At 36.1% G+C, this 20,791-nt stretch overlaps 2 protein-coding genes across 2 annotated transcripts; both read right to left on the bottom strand.

Annotated features, from left to right (window-relative positions):
- Positions 1–13,264: 13,264 nt before the first annotated feature.
- On the bottom strand, positions 13,265–18,873 carry LOC7476239 (coatomer subunit beta-1). Its single transcript, XM_002324915.4, has 5 exons — positions 18,694–18,873; positions 15,580–17,642; positions 14,519–15,028; positions 13,888–13,973; positions 13,265–13,756 (listed from the first exon to the last, which is right to left on the bottom strand). Exons 2-5 carry the CDS (start codon positions 17,626–17,628, stop codon positions 13,552–13,554), a joined length of 2,850 nt encoding a protein of 949 aa, XP_002324951.3. The 5' UTR covers positions 17,629–17,642; positions 18,694–18,873; the 3' UTR covers positions 13,265–13,551.
- A 1,065-nt stretch (positions 18,874–19,938) lies between these two features.
- Positions 19,939–20,509, bottom strand: LOC7476240 (uncharacterized). The gene has a single exon (XM_002324916.4). It carries the CDS (start codon positions 20,254–20,256, stop codon positions 20,053–20,055), a length of 204 nt encoding a protein of 67 aa, XP_002324952.1. The 5' UTR covers positions 20,257–20,509; the 3' UTR covers positions 19,939–20,052.
- Between the last annotated feature and the right edge of the window lie 282 nt (positions 20,510–20,791).

Below are 20,791 nucleotides of genomic sequence, written 5' to 3'. Positions count from 1 at the left end.
ATTAAGGGTTATTTAGTGAATTATTGCCAATTTTATTAGTTGTTTTATTATGGATTAGATTTCGGGAAAACCGTTAAATTTTATGTTTTTGAGAAAATTGACTAGTTAGTTCAAAAACATATAGGGTTATGGAATACACCCTTAGATAAGTGTATTAAATAGGTTATATGTTCTTTTGAGTCATTCTTAAACATGTCTCCTTCATATTCAGATAATCCTGATATTCTACCGGCGGGACGTCAGTAGGATTTTCTTCGGTGTCTGCTTTTGGCTTCTGTTTGCTTTTGAGTCAGGTGAGTGGATAATTTTCCATATGCATGAGAAATATTATAAATATTTGATTTGTTAATATGAATTGGATCATGCTTCTTGATAATATATATGTTGATTATTATCCTTGTTTTGATAAAGCATGATCAATTGTTGAATCTGAATTCTTGATATGAACCAGTATATGTTTTGAATTGAATTCTGAATTGATAGCTCCTCATTTGATTGATGTCATGAGTTGAGCCTTGAGATATGAATATGTCTGTTTGATTATGATTATGAACCTATGGTATGCCAGTCAGAATACCCATGCTAACAGGGTAGTGTTAGTCTTTGTGCACATCGTATCTGAACCCTAGTTGGTCGGGGGAGTCACCAACCTGTGTGGACTGATCATCCCACAATACGGAGCCTCATGCTCATTGCATTTTGATTTTCTGACGAGTTTTACCATATGATCTTCTTGTTATGGCCAATTTGAGAACACTTCCATAAGAACCTAAAGCCATACTTGTATATATATTTCTCATTGTTGTATTACCTCGTGTGTGTATATTGAACGTTATCTACTCACTGAGTTGTTGAACTCACCATCTCATTATTTATTCTTTTCAGGCTTATAGCTTGATAGTAGGTCATTTTGTTGGACCTTCAGAACCTGCTTTTTGGTTGTACTTTGTACCTTTCCTTTATGTCTAGTTAGTGCTCCAAAACTCTGAACTTATATAAACTCTTGTATTAAGACAATTCAATTATATTATGAAGTTGATTTTGTTGTTAATGCTGCGTTGAACTCTGATTGAGTTAGGATAAGTTTGTGTGTAAGTTTGGGTTTGCATAGGTATGGAACCTTGGAGGGGAACCTTGCCTATGTGCCGGTCATGGATCCGGGATTCGGGTCGTGACATATACCATGTCATTTCTTACTCAAGTTACATTTCTCATAACAACAATAAAAATAATAACGACAATGTTGACTTCTCTTTAATAATTGCTTCCTTTACAATTGCGTTTTCTATTATATCCCTTAAGATCATTTTTTTATTACATTATAATTATCATCACAAATTCGGTTTCGAACACGGCTTATTTTCTTTTGAACCCTAAGACACAACACTGCATATTTTCTAAGTGGAAGAAATCTAATTCTGCCCCCAACACGCCTAAATTTCCTATTTTGCCAATTTGTCGAATATGCCGGCAGAGGTGGCAACTCGACCTCTTCTCAGATATTTATCTATATCTGGAGTTCTAGAACCCCAAATTAAGCGAGGTCAAATTCATTGGAAAGCTAACATCCCTGGCTATAACTTCTATGAAGAAACCTTCCCTGAATTTTATCATTATTAGGCCTGAATCCTCTCTATAATTGAGGTGATAAATCTATCCAGTTTTCATCGATGGTTTTTAGATAAACTTTCCATTATCCCCATTTCCCTTTTTCTTCCACGACAATTATTTCTATGTTTTTCCTAAATTTCATGATTCTTCTTAAGCCGAATTGTAAGCTATACCCGTGGTTAATAAATTTTGTTTTTCACATTACGTAACACATGTATTTGATTTTCGAAGATTCATATTATCAAGTTTTCATACTTTTCCCCATTAGTAAACTTCCTATTACACCCAATTCATTCATCTACATATGACATCCCAAAACACCTCTTCCCCATCCTCAATTTAGTCTTGGCCGAAACTTGGCCTAAGGGGACCAAGGGTTCCCTTCCTCTTTTCATGTACTTATTTAGCTCATTCAATCATTGTTCACATCATGGCAATATGTCACAAGGTTCTCATTAAGCAAAAATCAGAATATGTTTTCTTCCCCTTTAACCCACCATGGCCGGCCTCTCTTGTCCTTTTGGCCACTGGTTTTGCTTTAATATTTTTGCATGATTTCATGTTTAAAGTAACCTATACTACTAGCTCTAATTAACTTAACTTCAATCATTTTTGCATTTCCCTCAAATTTCATTTAAAAACCCTAATTTTTCAAACTTCAAATTGGTGCACAATTCTTAGCTGAATTTAAATTGGTTTTCACAATGGGTTTAGAACCTCTTACCTGAAGGAAATTTGGGTTTAAAATCTAATTTGATTAAAGATTTTTTAACTCCCTTTTTCCTTACATGCAGCTGGCTCCTCCCCTCTTTTACCTTCACAATTTCTTCAGTTTACTTCTTGTTAATTCTTTGCCCAAAGTGTTTTTTCTACCTAGTAATCTAAAACTTGTGTAGGCTTAACAATTTAGGTGTTTTTCTCTTAAGTTTGGTGAAGGAAAAATCTGAAATCTTTCCCCTTTTTCTCTCTCAATTATGTCGGGCCACATGAAGGAGAGAATGGAGTATTTATAGTCTCTTTCTCTTTTAATTATACTTTGGCCCATTCTTTCCTTTCTTTTTATAATTTGATTATACCTCTTTCCTTCTTCTTTTTTTTTTTTAAAAAAAACCTCTCCTAGCAATTTAATTTATTTGATTTTCTTCACACATTTAACCATCTCTATTTTTTTTTTGTAGAATTTTATTCTCGGGTTTTACATAGAAGTTGATGTGTTGGACCCGGATCTGGGTGGAATTAATTTCAGTAGCTGTTCAACTTGTTCCTTGTTGAGAAGGGTCTGTTCTGCGGAGTAAGCAGTGGGTACAGACTGTTATGAATTTTTTTCCTCGGGGTTTGCAATTGGCAGGCTTGCCATATAGCTTCCAACAGGTTTCCCTAGTGTGTCATGGTATGTTACAGTGATCACACCGTACCTTGGGTTTATCCTCAACTCTTGGCCCTTGAATCTTGGGAGGCAATCAAAGCAGATTTTTCAACAGGTTCAGATTCATCGTCCTTTTTTCCCAACATAACCAATCTTCTTCTTTCTTCCCTTCTTACTTCCGCGAAGACTTCATTCAGAGGAGGTTATGGCTGACTACCAATAACTCGACCCTTCAACTCATCAAAATCAATATTTAAACCAGCCAAAAACTTAAATATCCTGTTGTTTTCTGTTAGCCGTTGGAAATATGCTCCATCAGCAGGATCTTTCCACTTTTGTTCATAGAACATATCAAGATCCTGCCACAACTGTTTGAGGCTAGCGATGTACCTAGTGACAGAATCTATCCCCTATTTGGCTTCATTGATTTTCAACTGGAGCTCATAAATTTGTGACTGATTATTCAGATCTGAATACATCCGTCTAAGGCTTTCCCACATCTCCTTAGCGGTAGAATAGCCTAAATAGTTGGCAGCAATCTCTTCTTCCATGGAGTTAACTAACCAAGACATTACCATGGAGTTTTCGGCATCCCAGAATGCATACTGTGCATCTGTCTCTGCCGGTTTTATTTTTTCTCCATTCAAGTATCCTAGTTTTCCCCTGTCACGGATATTCATCTGGACAGAAAGGGACCAGCGAAGAAAATTAATACCATTCAATTTAATGTTGGTGATTTTAAGTGGATGGTGTTCTGTAGGAGGAGTTATTGGTGGTAGGTTGTGATTGCAAACGGAAGAAGAAGAGATTTCAGACATGATGTTGGGTTGAGAAAAAAAAACCAGAGAGAGCCTAGGAAGAAGTCCAAAAACTCTTGGAGATAGCCTAGGTTTCAGAGTTGGAACCTGGCTCTGATACCATAAAGATTTAGATGAAAGAACGTGTTTTTTTTTTTTTTTTTTCATTCATAATTCTGTACAGAACATACAGCAATACATGCAGGTTTATTAGGACTAATTTAGGGTCTAGATCCTTAACTTTTAGCTAACATAATATTCATACTAATTACAAAGTCAACACCAGTAATTAAAGAGATTGTTTTCTATTTGTAGAATTCTTGTCAACACCAGAAATTACAGAGATTGTTTCCTATTTGTAGGATTCTGGTCAACACCGGTATTCCAAGAATCCAGGGATTATGTTTTCCAACCTTTAAACTATTAAAAAAAACTTCAAAACTTTGATTATCCTATTCATAAACTCAAAAGCGTGAGTTTAGAAGTAATTCTAATGTCTTTGTTAATAATTCATGAAGTTGATTCAATCCAATCAAAACAAGTTCAAAACTTGAAGAGAAAAGGTTGTTCGAGATTTAGTAAGAAAGAGATGGATTGTTTTGTTGTATATGGAGTTCTTAACACGAGACAGCTTCACAATAAGAATTCAAAGAGAGCACTGTGACTAAATCTCCATGTTGATTCAGAGAGAGATAACAATAACAATTAACGTCTGATTTTATTATGAAGAGGACATACACATGGGGTGGAGATACGTACATATTAAAAGGTTAATGAGCGGAGTCAAATGCATATATTACAGACAGCATGATAGATCATGTTCTTCTCGATCCAGACGCATTAGGACTTTGTCAATTACTTGATTATATGTGGTCATCGATCCCACCAACCATGGCACCTATAAAAAGTTTCGCAACCTCTAGAGTACCTATTTGCAGGTGTCTTCACACATGGATGTTTTGGGCCACAGAAGGGTTCGTGATCACCTTTAACGATAGCTCCATAATTAATAGATCTAGTCGCCTCTGCGTTTCCTGCAAAAAGAGTGCATGCCATCAGCATGCAAAGCCCCAAAGCCATCAACTTGTTTGAGGGAGACATTGTTAACAAGGGCAATGGTCTTTTATGCTAATGTGTTGCAGGAAGGAAGGAAGGAAGGGATGGAAGCAGAGAGCTGAGGAGGTTATTAATTTGAATGCTAGTTGAAACCCATGGGATTTATACATGCATGGATTTGCCTATAATAAGGCATATCAGTTGGCCTTTACAACTCATCCTGTTACCTCCATCCTACGTTGTGGATGATAAAAATACTTCTGGTCTGCGTCATTCCAAACTGCTATGGAGCTGGCCTAGTTTTCTGTTAAAAAAAAACTGTGTAATTATCGGCTGGCTAAGACACCGAGAATCAAACATTTGGTAGATTGCTAAAATAGCCAACCGAATGAACATCCCTGAATTGTTAGAGGATGGATGCGGATGCTATTTCTGGCAATTAAGGCCAGCTTGAGGCTAAAGGGCTAATTAACTTCTGGAAGGTGCAGAAAAGAAGGAAAGAAGTTAAGTATGAAAGAAACAAGAAGATTTGATGATGAGACGAGAATATAGACAACTGGCACATAATATTTGGCCAGGTATTCCTTTCCAAGAGGTCCCGAGTTTTTAAAAATCTTCCTGTTGAGTTTTTTTTTTGGGTACGCAGGAAATAAAACAAATGGACTCTAAGATCTAACAAAGAAACTTGGACACACCAAATGCTTGACAAGAAATCATATTCAGAACTCGAAGTATCCACACCATGCACACTATCAAGCACACCGTAGCAGCAGAATGAACAAGGCAGATAGCACTCTGCAGTGTTTCCATTTCTGGTGTCAAATTCTTATCATGCCACCCTGATAATCTGAACTAAAATCCACAGGTCTCTTGTAGCCACTATTTTCATTTTCTTCAACTCCATCAAGCGAAATAGTTGCTGGAGACCATTTTTTGAAATTCTAGAAATGGGAATTCTGCAGACCGAATTGTTTGACAAAAAAAAGGAAGGGAGAAGCTTCTTTTTATTTGGATATTTGAGTGTTATCGACTAGTAGGAAAACTGTTTAAAGAAAATTGAAAACGCACGAAAGACAGCTCCTGAATCTTGCTTTGCTTTGTTGCCTTGTATGCTCCTACTGCTTCAGCACAAGATGGGCAACAGTCATCAACAGATATATGTGTGTGTCTGTATATATATATATATATATATATATATATATATATGGATGCAAGAGAATAGTAACAGAGCATCTGAGCTTTCAATTGGAAGAATTTAAGGTGTGCTAGGAGAGTCTTGGGCAGATCACTAATGGTTGACAAAATGAAGCCTGGCAAAAACCATAGGAAAAATTATGTATACCGAAAGAAATTATTGGGCCAAGAACATGAACATTGCTTGGGATTTTTAACATCGTTTCTGGTTGAAACGAAAGAAAAAACATTAGTTCACAATACCAATAGCTTGATTTCTGAGAAAAAGATTCGAAAGATCATATAACAATGAAAATCGTCAAATGCTGTCAACAATCTAATAAGACAGTACATTCCAAAAGTTCTGATCATTGAACTTTTGACAATCTCAAGCAAATATCGAAGAGCTGCATTGTTAAGACTCAGATATATATTCCAAATTTTAAACTTGATTTATGCTGAAATGTCACTGCAGCGCAATATATATATTTGGCATTTTGTCACGAGTCACGACTTTAATCGACAGGGCTCCCATTTATCCGATGCTTGAGAGTGTTGATTTTTGGGTTTACAATCAATCTAAACAATAATTTTATTAACTAAGCTATATATATTCTATTTTTTCCCATTAAATCTTTTTTCTCCTACGACAGTAGTGTTTGCCGGGTATGGAGACATTATCTATCTGGGTCGCAGGTCCAGATCTTTACTGACCATAAAAGTTTGAAATATTTATCATAAAAGGAGTTAAATATACGACATAGGAGATGTGTGGAATTGATAAAGGACAATGATTGTGTGATTAACTATCATCCTCGTAAAGCTAATGTAGAAGTGGATGCCTTGAGCCGAAAATGAAAAGCACTAGTTGGTAATACGGGGATTAAAGAACAAGGGAGTCTAGTAGAATTGAAGAAGATGGGTCTCCGGCTAAGTGTGGGCCTCGAGGGGTCACTACGAGCTCGGCTAAAAATTCAATATGTACATCAAGATAAAGTCCTAGAGGCTCAACATATGGATGAGGAAATAAGGAAGATCAACGAAAAGATGAATCAGGGCATGGAAACGCCTTTTCAAATTTTCACATCTATTGTCCAATGCAGGTATGTAACTTAAATTTCAAGGATGAAATTTCTACTAGGAGGCGAGAACATAAACCTCGAGGATAAACTTTTGAAAAAAAATAGAACTTTAAATTAACCCCACGATGAAGAAGGTGAGGTTAAAGGTATGGAAAAAACAAATAACTTTAGTTGTTAAAGAGGGGGATTTTTAAAAGATAAAAAGGAGTACAGCTCAAATTGTAAAAAGAGAGAAAGAATCGGGCAAAGTACAATTAAAAAAAATGGGACTATAAATACCTCATTCTCTCATCCATGAGGTCGACAATAAAGAAAGAAATAGGAGGGGGAGAATTTCAGATTTCTTCCACCAAAATTGTTAAGTCTATACAAACTCTAGATTGCTAGGTAGAGGAAACATCATTTGGCAAAGGAATTAACAAGAAAACAAGTGAAGAAATTGTGAGGGAAAGAGAAGGAGAGGGCTAGCTACATGCAAGGGGGAGGAGTTAAAAATCTTTAACCAATTTAGAATTGAAATCCAAATTTCCTCCAGATAAGGAGCATTAAACCTAATTGTGAAAAGCAATTTGAATTCGATTAGGAATTGTGCACCAATTTTGAAATTTGAAAATTAGAGTTCTTGAGTAAAATTGAGAGAATTGTAGAATTTGTTGAAATTGAGTTAATTAAAGTACTATAAGTTACCTTAAACATGAAATCATGTAAAAATACCAAAGAAAAATCAATGGCCAAAAGAACAAGAGTGGCCAGCCATTTGGGGGATGAATGAGAGGAATTTTTTTTTTTAATTTGCTTCACAAAGTCTTTGTGATATGTTGTTATAATGTGAAAAATGATTAAATGAGATAGATAATTGCATGAGAAAGAGAAGGAAACCCTTGGTTTCCTTAGGCCAAGTTTCGGCCAAGGCTAAATTGAGGAGGGGGAGAAGGAGTCTTGAGATTTCATATGTTAATGATAAATGAATTAGAAGTGGTAAGAAGTTTACTAAGAGGGGAAGTATGATAACTTGGTAGTAGGGAACTTTGTAAATTGAATGCATGAGTTACACGAGGTGAAAACGAGTTTAGTGGCCATATGTATAGCCTATGGCTTGTCTTAGGAGGTGTTGCGAAATGTAGAAGAAACGTGGAATTCAAAGATGTGGATGTTTCTTGAAATAGTTCTTGACCACCTTACACAAAAAGGGATAAATTAGCTTAAACGGCCCTTGGGAAGTCATATTTAGGAAGGTTATCGTGCATATAACGTAGAAATAGTTGTCTTAAGAGGAGAGGGGGAAATGGGGATAATTGAATGTTCGTCTAAACCATTGATGAAAACTGGATAGATTCATCACCCTGATTCCAGAAGGATTCGGGCCTAAAAATGATAAAATTTAGAAAAAGTAACTCATAAAAGTTATAGCCAAGGATGTTAGCTTTCCAACGAGTCTGACCTCATTTAATTTGGAGCTCTAGAATTCCGGATATAGATAAATATCTGAGGGGAGGTCGAGTTGCAACCTTTGCTGACAGTTTCAACAAATTGGCAAAATGAGAAATTTAGTCATGTTAGGGGCAGAATCAAGTTTCCTTCCCTTGAAAAATATGTAATGTCGTGTCTTGGGGTTTGAAATGAAATAATCCATATTTGAAACTAAGTTTGTGATGTTATTTATGATTTGATAATGAACCATAATCTTTAGAGATGTAATGGAAACACAATTGTAAATGAAGCAATTATAAGAAAGGAGTCAATGTTGTTGTTGTTCTTATTATTATTATGTGAAATGTAACGTGAGTAAGAAATAATGTAATATACCTATGGATTCAGGGGGGACCGTGAGAGGGGCACAATAACAGCAAGAGTGCGCGAGTCGAGCTTCTGCAACAAGTAGGTGTCCTATACCTATACCTTCATAAATATTTGTAACCTTGGAAATCTACTTAATTTTTGGATTGTATACATGTTGATGTTGCTAAAAGGAGAATCGATCAGATGGAGTAAATGAGAAATGAAAACTAGACTTGACTAATTGGTTTGGTTAGGAATAATGAATTATATTAATGGATTTCATTGATAAGCGCTTCTTGAATCTGATTAGCTGGTCCCGAGTGCGAGAGACTAATGATGTTAGTAAGGTTTACTAATGTCGGCATGATCATCTCAGAGAATGAGGGATATTGAATTTGATTAACTATTCGAGTTAAGAATAGTTAATGACATCGATGGGCGACGTCGATATCAGCCAATTCATGAAACTTGATGTGAAAGCTAATAATGTCAAGAGTTCTTGACATCGGCATTCTTAGAGATATTCCAAAGTGTTATGGAAAATTGATTAACTATTCCGGGTTAGAAATAGTTAATGATATCAATAGGCCGTATTGATGTCGATATTTACAACAAACTTGATTAATCGGTCATGGCAAGGACGGCTAATGATACTAATAAGAATCATTAGTGCCAGCATTACCATCCCAAGGTTTTGGTACAAAGTGGTTTGATTAGTAATCTCGGTAGAGATTGGTTGATGGTACAAGTAAAATAGGTATTGGTATTTTTAAAGGAATTGTTCTTCGGCATTAACATATGATATTGGTAAAAATTTGGGAGGAAACAGGGAAATCTTTAGTGATTCCCAAAGGCATAAATCTAGAAGCATTAAAACGAGATTAGATGAAGAATTGTAAAGAATTATGATAGCATGCAGCCTTGAAAATATATATATATTTGGTTTGATTGTTTTTATGTTAATATTGCTTTTATTTTAACTATTTTCAAATATTATGTTGATGTATTTTGTATATCAAAAAACTATTACAACTTGAATTGTAATAGCATCTTTTAAATTTAATGTTTGAACATAAAACTATAGTACCATGTACTTGTAATCTTCATGTATGTTTGTTTCTTTTATTTAAATATTAAATTATATCCTTCTTTAAAATATAGATATTTGAGAAATTGTGGCTATACCAATAAATATCGATTAAGATTGAAATTTAAGACGATTGGGCTGTGATTTGTGATTGAATAATGATTAATAGAAATGTACATGTTGTTTTCCGATAACTTTGGACCTCATGATATATGGAAGACTCTAAAATTTGAGTGAATCTTGTATGAATCCAGTTTCAAAAAAAAATGTGCCATGTTTTGCCCATTATATGACTAATGTGTGGTCCTGAAAGTTGGGATGTTACACCATACCTAAGGTTTATCCTCAACTCTTGGCCCTTGAATCTTGTAGGCAGACACCTCTTGGGAAGCAATCAAAGCAGATTTTTCAACAGGTGCAGATTCGTCGCCCTTTTTTCCCAACATAACTAATCTTCTTCTCTCTTCCCTTCTTACTTCCGCGAAGACTTCATTCAGAGGAGGTAGTGGCTGTCTACTAATAACTCGACCCTTCGACTCATCAAAATCAATATTTAAACCTGGCTTGCTCTATGATTCTGAAAGCTCCCTAGCTAGATCTATATGGCAATATTGGAGAAATAAGGCCATCCATTTTTTTTAGAGTGGAGGACGTTAATGGAACATCGTGGTTGCGATTTCTAGGAAGTAATCAAACCTAGTGTTGTGTAGCATATATATCGATCTAGTGATGACCCTCTAAGAACTGTAGTTAGTAGATATGAGCAAATTCAAGGTTTATGGGCTTTGCCTCTTATTTCTCCTCATGGCGATGCTAATTTCTCTGCTGACTTGAAGAGAAAAGATTGTTCGAGATTTAGTAAGAAAGAGATGGATTGTTTTGTTGTCCATGGAGTTCTTAACTCTTAACTCGAGACAGCTTCACAATAAGAATTCAAAGAATAAAAATCTCCATGTTGATTCAGAGAGAGATAACAATAACAATTAACGTCTGATTTTATTATGAAGAGGACATACACATGGGGTGGAGATACATATTAAAAGGTTAATGAGCGGAGTCAAATGCATATATTCCTGACAACATGATAGATCATGTTCTTCTCGATCCAGACGCATTAGGACTTTGTCAATTACTTGGTTATATGTTGTCATTCCTCCCACCACGGCACTTATTAATTGTTTCGCAACCTCTATGGTACCCATTTGCAGGTGTCTTCACACATGGATGTGTTGGGCCACAGAAGGGTTCGTGATCACCTTTAACGATAGCTCCATAATTAATATCTCTAGTCGCCTCTGCATTTCCTGCAAAAAGAGTGCATGCCATCAGCATGCAAAGCCCCAAAGCCATCAACTTGTTTGAGGGAGACATTGTTAACAAGGGCAATGGTCTTGTATGCTAATGTGTTGCAGGAAGGAAGGAAGGAAGGGATGGAAGCAGAGAGCTGAGGAGGTTATTAATTTGAATGCTAGTTGAAACCCATGGGATTTATACATGCATGGATTTGCCTATAATAAGGCATATTAGTTGGCCTTTACTACTTATCCTGTTACCTCCATCCTACGTCGTGGATGACAAAAATACTGCTGCTCTGCGTCATTCCAAACTGCTATGGAGCTGGGCTAGTTTTCTGTTAAAAAAACTGTGTAATTATCAGCTGGCGAAGACACCGAGAAGCAAACATTTGGTAGATTGCTAAAAAAGCCAACCGAATGAACATCCCTGAATTGTTAAAGGATGAATGCAGATGCTATTTCTGGCAATTAAGGCCAGCTTGAGGCTCAAGGGCTAATTAACTTCTGGAAGGTGCAGAAAAGAAGGAAAGAAGTTAAGTATGAAAGAAACAAGAAGATTTGATGATGAGACGAGAATATAGACAACTGGCACATAATATTTGGCCAGGTATTACTTTCCAAGAGGTCCCGAGTTTTTTAAGATCTTCCTGTTGAGTTTTTTTTTTGGGTACGCAGGAAATAAAACAAAACTCTAAGATCTAACAAAGAAACTTGGACACACCAAATGCTTGACAAGAAATCATATTCAGAACTCGAAGCATCCACACCATGCACACTATCAAGCACACCGTAGCAGCAGAATGAACAAGGCAGATAGCACTCTGCAGTGTTTCCATTTCTGGTGTCAAATTCTCATCATGTCACCCTGATTATCTGAACTAAAATTAATCCACAGGTCTCTTGTAGCCACTATTTTCATTTTCTTCAACTCCATCAAGCGAAATAGTTGCTGGAGACCATTTTTTGAAATTCTAGAAATGGGAATTCTGCAGACGGAATTGTTTGACAAAAAAAAGGAAGGGAGAAGCTTCTTTTTATTTGGATATTTGAGTGTTATCGATTAGTAGGAAAACTGTTTAAAGATAATTGAAAACGCACGAAAGACAGCTCCTGAATCTTGCTTTGCTTTGTTGCCTTGTATGCTCCTACTGCTTCAGCACAAGATGGGCAACAGTCATCAACAGATATATGTGTGTGTCTGTGTATATATATATATATGGATGCAAGAGAATAGTAACAGAGCATCCTGAGCTTTCAATTGGAAGAATTTAAGGTGTGCTAGGAGAGTCTTGGGCAGATCACTAATGGTTGACAAAATGAAGCCTGGCAAAAACCATAGGAAAAATTATGTATAGCAAAAGAAATTATTGGGCCAAGAACATGAACATTGCTTGGGATTTTTAACATCGTTTCTGGTTGAAACGAAAGAAAAAACATTAGTTCACAACACCAATAGCTTGATTGCCATAGAAAATGAGGAACATGTCAATAGTTATCGGGTTCATGAAGATTCTCTGAGAAAAAAGATTCGAAAGATTCGAAAGATCAACAATCTAATAAGACAGTACATTCCAAAATTGAACTTTTGACGATCTCAAGCAAGTATCGAAGAGCTGCATTGTTAAGACTCGGATATATATTCCAGCATGTCTTAAATTTTAAACTTGATTTATGCTGCTATGTCACTGCAGCAAAGATATATATATATATATATATTTGGCCTTTTGTCATGACTTTAATCGACAGGGCTCCCATTTATCCGATGCTTGAGAGTGTTGATTTTTGGGTTGACAATCAATCTAAACTATAATTTTATTAACTAAGCTATAATTCTTTTAAAACCATTGCAATGATGTTTCAGGTTTTTTTAAAAAAGAAAAAAAATGAAAATAATGTTGTTTTGGTAAGAAAAGAAAAGAAGAGAAGGGGGCATTATTTCTTGAAATATAATTTGCTTGCACACATTCAAAAGACGAATAACAACTCCTGCTATCAGGGCGGCCATGGGGATAAGGTGATGGACATGATAAATCTCTTTAGATTTCTCAAATAATAATAGCAAAAAGAATAATCTCCCCAGAATGGGCATTATGTACCCTCTCATCACATAGTTCCCACCAAATCCATGATTACATTACCAATTTCTTGAAGGAAAAAAAAAATACATAACCAAAACAAAAAAGTTGACCAGTATTTGAGTGTTGCTGCTCCTCTACAACTCAAATATAAAAGGCGCCGAGTGAAATATGGCTTTTAAAAAAAATGGCTACAGGTCTGACCAGAAACAGAGCACCCGTGCTCTTCATCAACTGCCTCCCTTCTGCTTGAGAGTGATCTTATCCCCTAAGCTGAGGGCTATTCCCTGGGTCTTGCTCCTTATACGGATGTACCCACTAAGCTTCCCATCCAATTGCTTCTCGATGCTCACGTTAACAAGTGCGTCCTCACCGAAAACACTCTTGGCGTACAAATTTGCAGCCAGGAAACCGCAGTCACCATCCAGTGCGGACCTGAAATTCAACCACCCAAGAGAGCGCTTCGTCAAATACCAACGGAAGGACATCAGATCGGTCAAAGAGTCTGTTATCTATGTGTGTGTGTGTGTATATATATGTGGAGCACATAGACCAAAATAACTTACGGTGCGGTGAGACACTTCATATTGGTAGACTTGATGATGTGGTCCAGAAAATCCTTCTCGCTTTGGATTATTGTGTTCACAGCGACCTGGAACAAGTTATAAGCAAAAACATGATTAGAAATTATTATATATCAATAGCAGGACAAGAAGACAATTTAACAGCGGAGTGCAAGGAAGAAATGGAGATCAAATCAAGAAACATCCAATATAAAGACAAGCACATAACCAGAATTCAGGCAAATTACAATATCAAAGACAACATCGAATAAAAGGATACTTCCACCAACAGAAATTGCAAAAGAGGATAGTTTAGATTGAAGCCAGCCAAGAAACAATTTTCTCAACTGAAAAACAGAGGAAAATTATACACCAAAATAGCTAAGCATTGCTGCAAATAACAATGACGGCTTCACATCAAGCCACAGTTCAAGTGGCATTCACTTTATATAAACTGAATGATACAGTTCAGAAATTGAAATTGTCACTCCAGTCGTGTCCCAGTAACTAAAACAAGTTAGGCTTATATCCTTGCACAATGATGCCAGTGAAATTTGAAAAGTTTTGTATCATTGCAGGTGGCATGTAACACAAATCAGAGTAATAAATAAGTCAAAGAGAATGCCAGGGGTACCTTGTTTTCCCATTCAAACTCCGCCCACATTGACCTGAAAGCTGTATCTGTGCAAACCGCAGGAGAGATGTAATCCATGATATCAATATGGATGTCATTAAGGACAACAACTGTCCGCTCAAGTACATTGGATGCCTCATACACAATATTGCCAAAAATCACTCCTGTCTCTGTTGAGGACACCTTGATGTTGGCCTTTATCTGCCTACTAGACTCGGGAGCTAGGGTGTAGTTCTGGGGCCGCTCCACCAGTTTCAGATCACCCATTGTGGCAAGTTCCAAGCACAAATTCTGGAGAGTTTCTGTTGTCCTGTTGATCACTGTGACATCAAGCACAATGTCATAGTGATGAACTGTCACATAAGCTTCAGCATAAACAGGGTCACTAAATCCTGTGAGCTGAAGGATGCGATTAAGCTTATTCGCATCATCCCTGTCCTTGATGAACTCCCCAGTTGCTCGCTTCAAATCATCTTGAACTTCATCTTCCAACTCCAGCTGACTCATACCCTGAAATTTGATGATATCACGAACACTTAATGTGAATATTTTACTACAAAACTGAAACTTACTGTGATATCAATTAACAGCATCTGATATCAAGCAATGTTTAGACAATCAACTAATGAACTTAAGAGACCTGACCACTGAAACATGAGGAAAATATCAACTTGACATAGAAAACATCATAGCAGGAAATATTCACCAGCATCGAATCTTTACTAGAAAAAATAATTGTAAAGCCTAAAACTGAATCAATCTAAAACCAAATGACCCTTTCGGATTATATCAAACAGATCCAACTCTCAAGGAATGAATCGAGTAAACAAGTAACTTTTAAAACGACAGTTCACAAAATCAGAAAAGTTGTGTCAGATATGCAGATGCTGAGTTACAAGGGGGGAAATGCAGCTTAGCTCAAAAACAAATATTAAAGTCATCTTTTCATAAGTAACTATCAGTGAATGTATCAATGATAGTGACAAATACTAATAACCAAAATTAGCAGTGGGTCCTAGCAAACTCCTAGTCAAAAACTAAAAATTTCAAATCTTTCTTACCTTTCTGCTCTTCAAATGGTAGAAATCAATGAGGTCATCTGGCTGTGCATAAGAAACCTGAGCCTTTGCCTTTAGTTCCTCAGTTTCCCTCAACTGTTTCTCTGAAAGCATTTTGACAAAACTCTGACGGCAAGACTGCAGCCATATCTTCCTGACCTCGTCACCTGTACTGCATAGTAATCTTATGCAAAGGACAATCCTATCATAAGAGTCACAGTCAATTGGGTGTGACAGGACTGGTGATTGCCCAAGTTGTATCATAGAGACCATGATCAACAATGCCTGTGTGGATACTTTGTTTACTTCACCCCTAGAAGGCTGCACCTCTTCCAATCTCAGAACAAGCTTTGTCAAAGTGCACGCCACAACTGCTCCGAGGAAAAAATCACCAGTCAGAAGAAGGGATCTCAAGTTCCCAGCAGCTAATGAACCCTGAACAATGCTTGGAGGCGAAAAGGCAGTTTCAGAAGCAGCACTCTGTGTTGCATAAGTCCCATCAGAAAGAATGGCAGGTCTTCTAGAAGAAACAGTAACAGAACTTGGTTGTTGAGAGTTCTTAGAAGCATCAGTGGGTGCTTCCCCTTCTTCTGAAACTGAATAAAATGGTAGCTCTCCCAGGCATTGCTTGATAGTTGCAATACCACTTTCAACTTCAGAGAGGGATAGGCAATACTCGCCAATAATCCAGAGAGCACAGCAGCAAACCCTTGCAGCTCGTATCTGGTAGAAAGTGTCTAACAGTCTTGTTATAATTGAAACCCTCAGTTTCGGATTTGTCTCAATTATCTCCCGTACAAATATTGCCACATCAATGGCTGAAGCAACATTACTGTCACCCAGGAAATCCATCAACAGGTGAACCACTGTACTCGCCACCTCTGGGAACTTGATGGCACAAGAATGGATGGCTTGGATGAGCATCTGCCTGTACTCGCCATTCTTCTCAAGCTCTCCATTTTGAGTCTTCATAACTTCCTTCTTCAACATGAGAACAACCTCGTTGATGTTCCTCGGGGTGATCAACTCAAGGACAATATCTAGAGTCTTTCTCTGAATGTCAAGATTCGGGCTGGATAGTGCCCTAAGCACATCCATTATCCTGTCAACCATGATCTCTCTATGAGAAGACTTGAGCTCATTCAGACGATCAAGAACAATAAGCTTCACGTTGTTGTCACTCTGAGAGAGAAGAAGCTGGCAATAGGTGTTGGCAGCAGCTCTGATAGCAGTAGGTGCAGATGACAGAGAAACAAGTGTCCCAGCACACTCGTAAATAACCGCATTAGAAGGGGCATTCAGCAATGATATAATGATCTTAATGTATTTTCCCTTCTCTCCCCGATTCGTTCTGCACACCTTCCGAATCAACTCTAGGACAACCATCTGCAGCAGTTCACCCCATTCAGAGACCTTATCAACATTGGTCAAGAGGTAATTAATGGCCCGATCTTGATCACAAGTAAATAGCATGAGAAATGCATTCCTCTTTGCTGATTGATCCTGCTCTGTTGATAGAACCTTCTCAATCATTTCAGGAGCATCAACCAAAAGCTGCTCACCCTGAGGAAGCTTATAAATGGACATCACAGCTAAGATAGCATTCCTCCTAATGAACGGATGCCGGTGTTCAAGATTCTGGAGGACTGAGGGGATAAGCGGTTCAATTATTTCTGTCTCATTCAATCGACAGAGAAACCTCAGTGTCACCCCTCGAATGTATTCATTGGGGTGCTGCAGATTGTTCCTCAGGTTTTGGCAAATGAGAATCATCTCTGGTAACACCCTACCCTTCTGGTCCTTCTTGTCAATAATCTCCAGATACAAAAGCAAAAGTTTCTGGACCGTGTGGTCTTCTGATGGCAGGACATATCTGACTATGGTGATAAAAAGCTGTGGTAAGGTTTCCCCATTCAATAGAAGACTAATTGCCTTCTTCATGGCTTCAATCTTCGCCGACACATCACTGCCTTCAAGTGCTTCTTTGATCTCTGTAGCTATAGCTGGGGTTCCTTTATCAAAATGCACAAGAAGAGTGCAAGACTTCTCCATCTCTTTTTTATGTCCTGGTAATACACCAAAATCATTTTAATTGAATTCAATATAAGATGAACAGGCAAGAAAAAGAAAAGGAAAAAAAAAAGAGAGAATACCAACTGTGAAAAACAAAACGGTGCACAGACAGTGAAAAATAAAATGCAAGGAGCTTCACTGTTCCCTGAGACTGGCTTTGTCTATTTAGAAAAATGCAAAATACCATAAAAATCATGATATATGCATTTAGTTTCTCTATTTCATATTCTTAAGCCAACAGACCACCAATTCGTAACAACATCCTACCATTTCCACCTACTCTATAGATCATGACCAATACTTTCTGATAGCAATAACACACTGACCAAATTTCTCTACCTGCATCACAGATCCCACAATAATTTATAGTTTTCATTAACACAGTAATTTCAATCAGCAGGAAACCTAATTTGTAATTAGCAGGAAAATCAAATCATAACTAAGCATTAAAATTTAACAACATTCTCATTGTAACTTCTTCGAATCTCAAACACTACACGATGAGTTCACTAATTGAACAAAACAAAAGTTCTACGACAGGATTCTTAATTACTCCCTACTATTTTCACTAGTGGTGCCCAATCACCAAATTTACCTCCATTATAGATCTGGCACGATTAACACGAAATTGTAGCTAAATCTCTGATTAGCATAAAAATCATTTTGTTCAACTAACTAACTACATTACTCAAAAATCAAAATTAGATCTAATAATTAATTAAAAAAACACATTGCAGATCTGCTTAGTCTGAATTCAGATCAGAAACCTAAATGCAAAGCCATAATCAGACGATACGTCGTCGTGTTCTATTGTGAGCCAATGAATAATCTATTCAGATCAGAAACCTAAATGCAAAGTCAGAATCAGACGATACATCGTTGCATTCAATAGTCTATTCAGATCAGGAAAAAAAATAGAAACCTAAAGATGAACCAATTCGAGGAGGCATAAACGATAGTAGTAATCATTAAAAACGGCAATCTGTTTGGGCTCTGACAGATTCATTTTCTCGATAGACGATTAGAGAGTAAGAGAGAACGAACCGTGTGACGATGAGATCCAACGAAGTGAGAGATTTGCGTGAAATTGAAACAGCAAACTGAGTCGAAACTAGTTAGAAGGGGAGAGAGATTATTTGAAACTGAGTCGGATCAGATCCAGCCCATGTGTTCTTTATTCATAATAAGCCGAGGAAGGGAAGCGCAGTGTAATTTTTTAAGTTTGTTATGGTTTTCTTGGTAACTGCGTGTTTTTTTTTTCTTTTATATTATGTATATTAATTATAATTATTTGTGGAAAAAAAAATTAATCCTTAGATTTAAATTCATTTATCATTTAATCAATTTGATACTTGTTTTTGATAAATAAATGGAAGAAAAGAGAGCTTGGTAAGGTAAGAAGATCTAGTTAGCAAAGGAAGGTATTTTAAGAAAAAAATATTAAATTGAGAATAGTTGGTGTTATTTTATAAATTATCTGATTATTTTTATAATTTATTATATAGTTTTAATAAATTATAGAGACTAAGTTATAATTAATTTTATTATTTAATGATTATATATAGTAATATGTATGTGCAATTATTTTATTGGATTGGTTAGGCATAACTCGAAAAATAATAAATTTAAATGAATTATCTATTATTAAATTAAAAATTACTTGATTATTAATAAATTGCTAAATTAAATCACCAAAGTTTATAATTATTTTTTAGCATGATTTAAATTAATAGCATTAGCATGGTAATGGTTTCAAATTTATTATTTTTAACCATGAAAGAAAAATATTTTGTTGGTAAGAAGCTCATATTTAATTTTGAGCCCATTTAAGTTTTAGAAAAAATGTTCCATTTTTTAATAATTATATTAGCAAAAATAATGAAATTTGAAGTCATTACTATTTAATTAACAAAATTTTAATATTATATTAAACATTTAACTTCCTCAAAAACAGATTTTAGATGGATAAGATATGATTTCAATGATTCTGTAACATTTTTATCGATTTAATATAAAAAATTTATTTATTTTCTAGGAATTGTTTTTAAAATAAGATTAACATCAAGAAGTTTAACTAAACACTCGGATTTCGATCAGGAAGACTGACAACGGTGAGAATCCTCACACCTCAAATTAGGAAGACTTGTAACAACGGATTTCGATTTCCTTGCTCTACAAATTGATTGAATTGAATATTTTTCAAGGTCTAATTCAGTATGTTATCAAGCTCTAATACGAACCTCAAAATCATGGCTAGCTGCCAAGCTTTTAATCACACAACAAAAAATATTGAAAAAACTTGCAAGTATTATGTACAACATAATAAGAACAAAAGGTAGCTGCTACATCTGTCTATGTTTGATCAAGAAGATCATTATTTGGGTAATTACAAGCTCTTAAGGTTTACGACTGGACAGCTAATTTTCTAGCACACAGAGTGCAATAATATCTCTTCTTCGTCTTGAAATATAGAGGCAAGAAGCAAAACCTCCACTGGCTCTCTACATCCATGGCTTGAATCGCCCCTCCACAGTATGGACATGCCCCAGGTGCTGTTTGCCTTGCTACCACCTTCTCATCCTCATCACACACAAATACCAAGCACATCTTTCCCTTTCTTGATTCGAACTTCCTTCTTAATTTCCTCTTCTTGATCGATGATTCCTAGCAGACTGTGGATTTTCTTGACAGGGGTTAGGGTATTTTATAGAGACAACTTGGAGCAAGATGCTTGAGATGTCTGGAAAGATGTTGAAAGCATAGACAGGTAGCTAGGGAAGGGAAGGGGAAGGAGGAGGAGGAGGAGAGAAGTTTTGTGCTAACCGTGTGAGTCTAGACGATTCTGACCGACTTGGTTGATTTTCTGTTTATTTCTTAAGATAAGAATCTTTCTGTCATGTCGCGTAAACTCGTTCAATAATTCATTACGGCAGGAAAACGCGTTTAGCAGGATATTTTTTAAAAAATAATTCTTATTTAAAAATATTTAAAAATAATATTTTTTTTATTTTAAAAATTTTAATTTAGATATTATCACGTTAAAATTATCTAAAAATATAAAAAAATTAAAATAAAAAAAATTAATTTTTTTAAAAAATACTTGTAAATGCAATAATAGATTTGACTTGACTTGTGTCTATTT

The sequence above is a fragment of the Populus trichocarpa genome, chromosome 18, assembly GCF_000002775.5.
Source record: "Populus trichocarpa isolate Nisqually-1 chromosome 18, P.trichocarpa_v4.1, whole genome shotgun sequence".
Taxonomy (NCBI): domain Eukaryota; kingdom Viridiplantae; phylum Streptophyta; class Magnoliopsida; order Malpighiales; family Salicaceae; genus Populus; species Populus trichocarpa.
This window is presented reverse-complemented; position numbering and strand designations above follow the sequence as displayed.